Genomic DNA, 12,480 nt, shown 5'->3' on the forward strand with positions numbered 1-12,480 from the left:
AGAGGGAAGCATCTTTTTCTATACACAGTGAGAGACTTAGACTTGGTCTCGTGATTATTATTTTTTTTTGTAAAAAATAATGTATATTTTTTAAAATATAACTTGGTTTATGGATTAGATAAAATTGAATAAGTTAGGTTTAATTTAATTAGATGGAAAGAAATAGTAAAAAACAGTAAATGGATCAATTTTAAAAAGAATAGTGATTAGGATTACCTGAGAAAAAAAATATTTTTTCAAAATAAAAAAATTATGTATCTCAACTCACATCCCATTAAATACAAAAAAACAAAACAAGGTAAAAAAATGACATAAAAAAATCAGTCCTAGTTAACCCGAGTTAGCATGATAAACCTATAACTTAAGTAATCAAAGTCAAGCCAACCTGAGATATCCTGTTAAATCCACAGCTTGGATCATGAGATTAGAATAATTTGGTAAAAAAATAAATAGAATTATAAAGCTCTTTTTTAAAATAAAAAACCTCGTGTTAATTTTAAAAACTCATGAGTCTTTAGACCTAAATCATCATATTTGAGAAAATCATTAAGTTCAATTCTCAATCAATCAAATATTGGTGAAATTGATAAAAGAATTTTAATTATACAAAAGGATTAAGAAAATAACAACTAAAAGAATGAAGATTAAAATTCAAGTACCAAATAAATTTTATATTTGAAAAGGTGAAATTAAAAAGAAAAATCAATTTAACAAAAGGACCAAAAAAATTCAAATGAATGAGGATAAAAATTGACATAAAAAATAAAAATAAATTTATGATTTAAGGGTGAAAATGAAAAGGATAAGATTTTTTTCTAAAAATACCAAAAAAAAAATAGAAATCAAAACAATGAGGACCAAATTGAAAAATATAATACTATTAATTTGGATTGAAGGATAAAATTAAAAATAAATAAAACTCTTATAAAAGGGTAAAGGAAAAAAATCAAAAATAAAAAAATAAGGACTAAATTGGAAAATATAATATTTATAAATTGGGATGAAAGAATGAAATTGAAAATAAATAAAACTTATACAAAAGGGTAAAGAACACAAATTAGAAATCAAAAGAATAAGGACTGAAATTGAAATATTAACAACAAAAAGGGTCAATTTATAATTTTCTAGGGAGAAGAAAGAAAAGAAAAAGAAGAAAAAAAGTCCATTGGTGATGAACTTGACCACCAACTTCATCATGCATCATTTCAAATGGAAGAGAACACGATAACGCTTCTAATGACATGATAAAAGAGTATTTTTAGCCGCTAGAAGGTACTGCATATGTCTCTGCGCTTTATATTGTCATGCATACGTGTCCATCCTTTTGTTTTTGTTTTTTTATTTATCCAAATATGAAATTGCTCCGGAACTAACTTAATAATAACAAAAAACCATTGTGATAAGCTAGATATGCCTCTCGACTCTAGGTTTATTATTTTTATTTTAAGGGTATTTTGGTCGTTTCACTATGCATTTTAATTGTTTATTTTTTTATATTTGAAAATAATACTAAATTTTCCCTTAGCTTACATTATAATAACTAAAAGACCATTGTGCAAATATGAATATACCATTGTACACCAATATAGTTATCAGTATTAGGAAAAAGAACTAGAAATGCGAGCAACTTTGCTATAGTTTTGCAATTAAAAAATAAATAAATTTATTTTTTATTTTTCTCTCTTGCAAATTGCATTTACAACCATAAATGTGATTGCAAAAAAAAAAAAAATTAGTTGAAACTACTTTATATCTTTGAATTTAGTTGCAAAACAGATTAGTAGCAATATTTTTCAAATAATTTATAACATCATGAAGTATTTTGGATCTATATCAAGAATGACTTCTTAATCCATCATATTCCTTTTATTATTCTTCTTTTTTTTCCTTCAAAGATAGCACTGATGGCGTAATCAAGATAGAATGAAGAGTACCTGAAGTCAATTCCAACAAGAAAATATCATGAAAAATAAAAGCCATGCCACAAAGTTATAACTTCTAGTCGTACTTGTTTTTGCAAATTCATTAGACACAAGATTAGTTTTATGCAAAACATGAGAGAAAAACATGGAACCTAAATAAAAAGAAAAATGAGCTACAAGATTGTAAAGCTCATGAGATCTTCATGGTCTATTATATGGCTTATTCATCGAATTGGTCACATTAGTAGAGTTTGTTTCAACGATGAAGTGTACTTCAAAAAGGTCCTTTCATGAAAAAGATAATTCTAAAGCTTTAATCATAGCTAGCAACTCAATTTCATTTAAATATTTGATACCAACCATAGCAGAGAAAAAAACCCAACACCAAACCTTTATGATCGTGAAAACCCCTTTTAATACCAGGTGGACTAAGGCTAATAAAAGATTCATCAATATTCCATTTCAACAAATAAGAATCTTGAGGAGACCATGAAATAATAGCTCTAATATTCTTGATATTATACCATCTAATCAATCCAGCAGCAAAGATTAATAAATTAAGAGCATAATAAGGAAAATCAAAAAATAAAACCTTGATCTATACATTTAGTCCAGTTAGGATTAGAAGGAAGATGTTGTCATTGTCAAGCTGTTTATGATTGAAAAGTAAATCATTTTGAAAAATCTAGAGAGACTATAAAATTACGAAGAATAACATAAACCAAACCTTTATTTGGAATTTTCCTTGGATAAGTGATTCTCATTACTAGAATAAAATAGACATACTTCTAGGGCAGCACCAAGATAAACTCTACCAACCAATAAATTTAGACCAAATACACTAGCGATTATGAAAATGAATGAAAAGATGATCCATGGATTCCTTATTAGGTTTAAAAATACCTCTCATAACCAAAACTCCTCTACTACTAAATTTCTCTAGAATAGCTATCCAAATAGCATATGACTTTTCCATATTTTATCATCTCCAAAGCTCTATGAAGATGATAGAAGGCCACACATAGATTTGATTGAATAAACCCCATTAAAGTTAGGTTTTCAAATCAGTCTATCCACAACTACATTTGATAACACCACTTTAGATAACTTGTCAAATAAAGAATCAAAAGAGCCTATTTATCTTTCTCTTAGGGCCCCTTTCCATTTGAAATTCCATATTAATAAAAATCCATCTCTCACACCCATATTAGATATAAATAAGTCTTGATTTTTAAATAGACTATAAAGTCTAAGAAACTGGACTACAAGACAAGAATATCCCAGCTACATCATTCTAGAAGTTAGTATCATGACCATTGCCAACCAGAACATAAACTTTTATCTTAACAATACTCTAAAGTCTCTCATCCCTGTAGCAAACATTGATAATCTTAGACTATGTATTGCCATTTCTATTAACATATACTAAAGGTATATTCAAAGATGTTTATTGGTTATAAATGTTGCAGGTAACATCGTTCCATAGTTTTATATCATAGCTCCCAAACCTTTAAAGCCATTTGAAAAGCCAAGTTTTATTTTTATCAAGATAAGAACATATACTTAGCTCACTGTGTTTTTTTAGAAGAACTACTGATGCCCATTTAACATTGCATAATTTTTTTTCCTTTAATCTCCTCGAACCAGAGGAAGAACTTGTTATGTTTCTCAATGTTAGTAATAGTTGTGGATGATATAGGGAATAAAGAAAGGTAGTGTGTGTGTGTGTATATATATACATATTATTAAAAAATGATTTAATCAAGTACATTTTCCCACTAATAGATAAGTGATGACCTTTTCAAGTAACCAATTTGCTACTAATTCTATTAACAATATATTTCTACATTGATTTATGAGATAAAGATGCACTGATAGGTAAACCTAAATACTTAAATGAAAGACTTTTCCATATTTTATCATCTCCAAAGCTATGTGAAGATGATAGAAGGCCACACATAGATTTGACTGAATAAACCCCATTAAAGTTAGGTTTTCAAATCAATCTATCCACAACTACATTTGATAACATCACCTTAGATAACTTGTCAAATAAAGAATCAAAAGAGCCTATTTGTCTTTCTCTTAGAGCCTCTTTCCATTTGAAATTCCATATTAATAAAAATCCATCTCTCACACCCATATTAGATATAAATAAGTCTTGATTTTTAAATAGACTATAAAGTCTAAGAAACTGGACTACAAGACAAGAATCTCCCAGCCACACCATTCTAGAAGTTAGTATCATGATCATTGCCAACCAGAACATAAACTTTTATCTTAACAATATTCTAAAGTCTCTCATCCCTGTAGCAAACATTGATAATCTTAGACTATGTATTGCCATTTCTATTAACATATACTAAAGGCATATTCAAAGATGCTTATTGGTTATAAATGTTGTAGGTAACATCGTTTCATAGTTTTGCATCATAGCTCCTAAACCTTTAAAGCCATTTGAAAAGCCAAGTTTTATTTTTATCAAGATAAGAATATATACCCAGCTCACCGTGTTTTTTTAGAAGAACTACTGATGCCCATTTAACATTGCATAATTTTTTTTTCTTTTAATCTCCTCAAACCAGAGAAAGAACTTGTTATGTTTCTCAATGTTAGTAATAATTGTGGATGATATAGGGAATAAAGAAAGGTAGTGAGTCTATATATATATATATATATATATATATATATATATATATGAAAAAATAATTTAATCAAGTACATTTTCCCACCAATAAATAAGTGATGACCTTTTCAAGTAACCAACTTGCTACTAATTCTATTAACAATATATTTCTACATCGATGTATGAGATGAAGATGCACTAATAGGTAAATCGAAATACTTAAATGAAAGTTGCTCATTCCTATACTGGAAGAAATAATAGCATCATTAATTTCAATTTTAGTGATTGAGCTCTTGTGGAAGTTAACCTTCAACCTAAAAATTCATTCAAAACATCTTAGAATTCTTTTGATATTTTGAAGGTAAGAGAAATTATCTAGATTGAAGATGAGTGATTTATCAACAAACTAGAGATGAGTAATTTTCTGCTGATCTTGACCAAAACAAATACCTTCAATAAGTCTTAAATCATGTCCTTTTTTTAGCATTTTACTAAGATCCTCTGTTGCTATATTAAAGAGAAAAGTGATAAAGAGTTTTATTAGTGTAATCCTTTTTTTAATAAATAATTCATCAGTTTGAGAGCAATAAAATAAACAAAAATCTTTGTTGTCAAAATATAATATTGTATCCATCCTCTCCATCGTGAACCAAAGCTCATACAAGCCATAACTTTATCTAGATACTCTCAAATACTGATAGAAAGCTTTATAGAGGTCATTTTAAAGAAAAAACCTTTTATCTTCTTCTTGTTTAAATAGTTGAGTAATTCGTTGGAAATGATGACATTATCCAGTATTTGCCTTTCTTTGATAAAAGCATTCTAAAAATCTTTAATAACCTCAAGTATGACAACTTTGAGTTTATTATCCAACTCTTTCAATATGACTTTGTAAAGACTTTCAATGAGGCTGATAGGCCTGGAGTCTTTAAGGTTGTTAGAGCCAACCACTTTTGAAATTAGACTGATGAATGAGTTGTTGATGTCGTGGGGAAGAGAGCTAACCATTTTATGAATTAGGATGGTGAATGAATTGTTGATGTCATAACCAATCATATAGAAATTACTAACCATATAAAAGACATCGCCAAGCTTTCTTAATGAAAAAAACAAATAACACCATCAAGTCTAGAAGCTTTATTGCTATCACAATCCCAAATAGTAGCTTTAACTTCCTTAGTAGTGAATGAAACTTCTATAGTAAAAGATAAGGAATACAAAATTTTATGGAATTTTAGTTTTGAGCAAAATGGTCTATACCATTATTCAAGAGAGTAGAAACCCTTATAAAACCTAACAACTTCTTGCTTCACTTTAGCTAGCTTAAAGATGGTTTTGTAATCCATGAAAATAGAGAAAATAACATTTTTTTTTAGTAATGACATTTAGATGGAAAGATAATGTGTTTCTATCACTAAGCATGCACCATTGAACTACTTCTAGTGCCATAGATATTCTTATATGTGGTATAAATATCACATATCATTATAATCTGCTTGCTTCTTTATAACTTAAAAGATGACACATCCTTGCTCTTTTTGGTGCTCTTTCAGATTTCAACTTCTATCTTTAAAGTCTTGATTTCTCATAAATATTATAAGTAATAACATTATTCCATGATCTAAGAGCCTCTTTAAGAACTTTAACAACGTTTACAATCTTTCCACAACCACTGATAGAAGCCATAACAAAACCCTAAAAGTCTTGAATAACTTTCCATTTATGATGTTTGTTTCTTTTTATTTTAGAGGTAATTTTATTTATTTATGAATTTTTTTTCTTCTTGGATTATTTTTTGTTAGGCATTGATATATTTGTATTTTATTACCCACTAATAACCACAATTGCTAAACACTAAAGGGTGAGGAAACAATATCTCAAGAAAACAACCTTGTATTAGAAAAGCTAATGATTTCTTCTTGTTTTCTTGTGTAGTCATCTGCCTAGTACCAAACTCTAGTTTGTTTTCTTTCTTCTAAACCCTAGAAAAAAATGGCCAAATAATCAAATTTAGATGTCTTTAAAAGGATAATTATTAAAAAAAAAGTTAAATTATAAATAGAAATATCTTCTAAGTGCTTATGGAGATTAAAAAATGTAACTGAAATTTATAACCCCTTATTTCTTAACTAAAAATTTAATTGCAACAATAAGCAATTGAGCTTCGATTGCAAATTTGACAATCTGGTAGTTAGACTGCAAATGTGTTGCGAATTGATTTATTCAACTATTTTGGCCCTTTTTGCAATTTTTTGTGTAGAAAAATGTTAACCCATGTTTTCTTTTGTCATTAGTCATATATATATATATATATATATATATATATATATATATAGAGAGAGAGAGAGAGGAGTGATTGTTGTTTACCTAAATGGTAACAAAATATTGCATATATCATGGAGAGATTATAGGTAACAATAATGTTGATAGGATTACAAGAATCCTATTGCTGCTATGATTGTGGACTCTAGAATCTTGCTTCCATAAAACATTTAGTTCTGCTACCATGAAATATGTCAGTTGTGATGAATATATATCTTGTCATTCCCTTTTAGTCTCAAGGCGATACATAATCGATGAGGATTTTGTCACGATTGGAAGTAAACTTGGCAGAACAAAGTGGTTTGGTTAGTATCTCTGCAAGTGGTTTGGTTAGTATGTCTGCAAGTTGATTAATAAGAGAGCACCACTAGCAACACGTAATTCTATAACAAAATAGATGTCAATTTCAATATGCTTTGTTTGATGATGAAAGACTAGATTTTTAGCCATGGTTATAGCACTAATATTGTCATAGTATAACCTTAGAGGCAGAAGGCAGTAACCAATGCTTTGCAATAAATTCATGAATCACATGAGTTCAATGATGGTAGATACCAGGGCACGATATTTTGTCTTTGTCGTAGAGTGAGATACTATGAACTGTTTTTTAATTTTTTATATTTTTAAATTATTTTGATATATTAATATTAATTTTTTAATAATAATAAAAATATTATTTTAATATATATTTAAATAAAAAAAGATCGTAAACAGAAGTTACCATTAAAAAAAGGAGAATTTATGATAGAGAGAGAGAGAGGGAGAGAGAGGGAGATTTGTACCATTCCTAATTGTTAATTTATGGCTATATTAAATTGCACAAATCCCGATGAGATAATAGTTCACCAACTTTTTATTGGTTTTCCATGATTGATTTGGCAATTGCTCAGTCCATAGCGTGACAACATTTAGAAAATACTCGCAAGGTTGTTAAAATCACGTTGACTCTTAAAATCGTACGATTTTACGAGTCAAAACATGCTTTACATGCTGAATCGTTTGAAAAAATCAAAAATGGATGAAATCGGGTTAAAATCGAGTGAAATCATTAAAATCAGGTAAAATTGCAAAAAATCACAATTTTAGAGTCGATTTCACAATTTTAACAGAACACATGCACTGAAGCAAAATGTCTCCCCCTACTCCAGTTGTCCAACGCCTATTGGTTGTGCAATTAAATGCACAGTCACGCGGTCTTCACTCGCTGCAGAACATGTGAATTTTGTCTGCATAGTGCATACCATAAAGAAGTGGATGTCAGAAATTAAGAGGGCTGCAGAGATAGAATGTAACAAAATTCGTCAAGGCAATAATATTAAATTCTAATTTAATTCAGATTTTTCCCCATATCTTTTACTATTCATTCCCCTTAAATTACTTATGTTTTTTAAAAGTACGATAGCAAGTAGAAGAGATTTTATAAATATAAATTAGATATAAAAATAATAACGGGATAATTTAAAAAATTATATTTATTATAATAGGTTGATTTGCAAAACTCATAATTAAAAGCTTAACTCGTGTCAGATTTTAATTTATACAAATAAAAACACTAATTTTAATAAATTTGATTACTTCGACTATATTTTTAACCATTTATTTAACCCGATCAATTTGATATTGCTTTATGTGCTAATTTTTCTTTTTTCAGTTAGCGAGTTGGTTGTTGCATATTGTGTCATGTAAACTAATAATCCTCTTAAGATGGTTGTTAATTATTGGCTAATGAAAAGTTATTTAAATTATGTATGAATTTTTATTTGAATCATGTATTTTAAAATGTTTGAACTATTTTGAGGCATGTATTTTAAGGTGCTTGAACTATGTATGAATTTTTATTTGAAACATGTATTTTCAGGTGCTTAAACTATGTATGAATTTTTATTTGAAGCATGAATTTTTTATTAATGTATTTTAAAACTCCTTACGATTTTATGATTTTACAATCCGTTTTTACGATCCGAGTTTGTATTGCATTTTCTGTGCCGTGTTAAAATCGCGATTTTAACAACCTTGAATACTCTTTTTCGCTTTTAATATGTATTTGACTCACTTCTTGTGGGTTATATAAATATATTTTAAAATAAATTATATATGTAGATTTTTTAAATATATTTTTGTAATTAAAGGAATTTTAAGTAAAAAAAATTATATATGTTAAAGAATAAAATAAAATATAAACAATAACTAAAAATAAAACTGAAACTTGATATCAATCTGAAACTAAAAATCTTACCAATATTATATATATATATATATATATATATATATATATATATATATATATATATATATATATTTCAAAATAAGAAAACTCTCTATATAAGTTCTTTTCATAAAAGAAGTAATTTGACACTATTTTCAATGTTTTTGGTTTTATAATCGGTGTAAACAAATATTGATTTTTTTAGTGCTGGATTCCAATAACTTTATCTTACTCCTAGCACTAGGAGTCAAAAAAATAAGGTTTGAGATAAAAATTGATGTTTCCCTTTATTTTTAAAAACTAAAGAAATCCAATATTAATAATATGTAAGATATAGAGATTACAATAAATATTTTACCCAAATTTTTTAAAACTATTCATTTCCTACGTATGTTTTAGTTTGATCTCCCATCAATCTCATCCTCCCCAACAAATTGACTTATGATTTGGTACAATAAGACAAATTAAAAGAAGAAAGGAAAAGAAAAGGGACAATATATAAAAATGATACTACGACATCCACAGTATCATGTTAGGAGATCCACAATATCGCACATGAATCCCCCCAACGTCATTTAGTTTTTTAGTTAATTATTTTTTAAACAGAGACTTTTATTATTTTCTCTGGTCTTCGTTCTTCAGCTTTTCTTTTTTTCTTACTCGTGAGGCATTTATCCAATAATCAAGGATGATTTGGATCTAAAAAATCAGAGAGCTTGGATTTACATTTCCCATCACCTAAATATCAAAACCGAAAAATAGTAACTAATAAGTGTAAATTTCATGGATATTTATTGGATATTAAAGAGTATTTTCAGATTAATTTGTACATCAATAAAGTTAAGTTTATTTTTTATATAATTCTTAGAACACATTATCTGGCGCATTAAAAAAATTCCATAATTTTCTTTGAGTACCTGTCTAAGAACTTGAACCCAAAAAATTAAAGAATAAAATATAAATTCTTAACCGTTAAATAAATCCGTAAAAATTATATCAGATATTCACTTATGCTCAACTTAATTATGTCAAATGAATTTCAATCAAAATTCTTCTATTTTGATATCTTGCTATTTCTTTTAAAATTTCTATTGGCGTTCCATTTGCAGTTTACTATATATATGTTTGCTAACATTGATACTAAGGAATTTGTTTCAATAAAATCTGAAACAAATATTTTTATGTCTAATGTCCATAAAAGAACTCCTATAATTGCTAGTAAAATTTAGAAAATTGCTGCTAAACATGTATAATAATATTTTTTTTAAATGACATTATAACATCTATTTGTGATGATATTATAGTCAAAATAATAGTATAGTTGTTGAATAATTGTCACTAAAATTTTATTTTGGAGTGGTGAACTGAGTGTGATATATATAATTATAAGCCAAAGGGTTAGTTTTTCTTTATTCTTTTCTTCTTCTTTAAACATCATGGGAGGACAGTGAAATTTTGATGCGTTTTGTTTTTTTGGGACATCATCCCATATACATGGCGACCATTTCATCGCCTCCATATGTACATGAAGATTTTCTTACTGTTAAAAATAGCGTTCAACATCAATAGCATTAGGTTCAGCATTCAGAAAATTCATAGCCTTGGTTCAAAAAAGAAGAAGAAAAGTTCATTCATCTAGATGATCAGCAAAAAAGTATTGAAAAAGAAAAGAACAAGAATCTAGGTGGCCTTTTTGTTTTGGGCACTCCGAAATGGATTCAGGGGGAATCTGAGAGTACTTTAGCACAAATAATATCGTGGTAGAAACATGAATAGATATCTGAACCTACAGGGTACGGCTTTCTAAAGAAAATCAATGCATTAACTTTGGTATGAACTCTTCCTATAATTGTTTAAATGTCTGTTCGGAGGTGCACTTTCTGTGAAGCTCTAAACACTAAAAGATGGCAGTTTCTGTGTTTTTTGGAAAATAAGAGAAAGGAGGTGTGAATCCGTCTTAAGCATTAATGCAAATAGTGCCCACGGAAATATAACGCAGACAGACTTTATACATAGATCCGTAATTGAAAATGACAGTACGATGCCAGCTTTATCAGTGGAGCAACCGAGCCCTAATATTGTGTCATTTATAATTTGTCAATGAATAAATCATTAATTCTCTTCCTTTTAATTTACATGGTGCTTTTCTTTAGCTTTTCGCTTTCAAATTTCACAGCACCTTGAGTTTCACACCCTCTAATGAACTTTTGATTAATTGAAAAAAAAAAATGTCGCTCAAGTCAATGAAAATAGACTGTTTCTTCAGATTAAAGGGCACTCTTGTTGACAGACATAGCACTCAAACAAATAACACTAAAAAATACTGAAGCTTTCTTATCTGTTATGATGATGATCTATGCCCTAGCCGGAGCTCTAGATCAAGTTCTTCGTTTGCCAACTCCTTGCAGTTGTTGTTTTCGATACCATTGCTATGATCAGTGGATGCCGAGGGCTCGGCTTTGATATTAGAGTAACAATGAGAAGTGCTTATCTCAGGTGGTGCTACCGGAAAATTAAGAGATGGTCCTACCAAGTTGTTATGGGGATATGGTGTGATAGAGATAAGAGTAGAAGATGAATCAATAGAACATGCAGTCATATTTGTGGGAGTGAAGACCCCATTAGGGTTTGGTAATTGGTAGAGTAGGCACAACCCGGAATTTGGGGGAAATTCTTGGGTCGGGATTATAAGAGTGGATGAGGAAGAACTGGAAGTCGATGAGTGAGGATTGGTTGAACCAGGCTGTGTTTGGTGGAGCCTAGCGCGGTCACGGCGGTGCACATTCATGTGACCGCCTAGGGCTTGAGCAGACCGGAATTCTCTTCTACAAAAGGTGCAAGTGTAAGACCGTGGTGGCCAGGTGGTGCCGTTGATGTTGCCTGTATCCTCGGCAAAGGCTCTAACCTCCCAGGAGTCATCATCTTCTTGAGTCTGCTTAGGGTTCCACATCCAGAAACTAGGGGTCTCACTGGGGTTCGGTTGATGTTGATACTGATTTTGGTGAGATTGAGGTAAATTTTGGAGTTGGGTCAAGGAGAGAAGGCCAATCTCAGCAGCCATAGTACTAGTAACATTTAAGATAGGTGATAGAGGTGATGTGGAAACAAATGGAGAGAAGAGTTAAATAGGGGATGGGCTAAGGTGAAAGATCGAGACAAAACGAACCCTAACACCGAGGATATCACCAAAATTTTGTAGCAAGCAATTGGAATTTAGTGAGATTTGCATTGCAATAATTTACCCTCCCAACTAGCTAACTTCATACGTAAGGACAACACTTCTAATTACTTCGGCTTCAACGCCCCACTGTTACTGGTTCAATTGCCTCTTGCATTTTTCTCTGCCTTCAATGGTTCAAATTAGTGCGTAATGGACAGTATCATTCAATCGGAAGTTTAATTAC

The 12,480-nt window shown here is 29.5% G+C and overlaps 1 protein-coding gene across 1 annotated transcript; it reads right to left on the reverse strand.

Annotated features, from left to right (window-relative positions):
* Nucleotides 1-11,261: 11,261 nt before the first annotated feature.
* Nucleotides 11,262-12,154, reverse strand: LOC133700936 (zinc finger protein 10-like). Its single transcript, XM_062124669.1, has one exon. The coding sequence runs from the start codon at nt 12,135-12,137 to the stop codon at nt 11,418-11,420; it is 720 nt and encodes a 239-aa protein (XP_061980653.1). The 5' UTR covers nt 12,138-12,154; the 3' UTR covers nt 11,262-11,417.
* Nucleotides 12,155-12,480: the final 326 nt, after the last annotated feature.

This window comes from Populus nigra, chromosome 8, assembly GCF_951802175.1.
Source record: "Populus nigra chromosome 8, ddPopNigr1.1, whole genome shotgun sequence".
Taxonomy (NCBI): Eukaryota; Viridiplantae; Streptophyta; class Magnoliopsida; order Malpighiales; family Salicaceae; genus Populus; species Populus nigra.

Bases quoted from the DNA above. Each gene is read 5' to 3' on its own strand.
- LOC133700936 (XM_062124669.1), bottom strand. From the start codon at position 12,137: ATGGCTGCTGAGATTGGCCTTCTCTCCTTGACCCAACTCCAAAATTTA.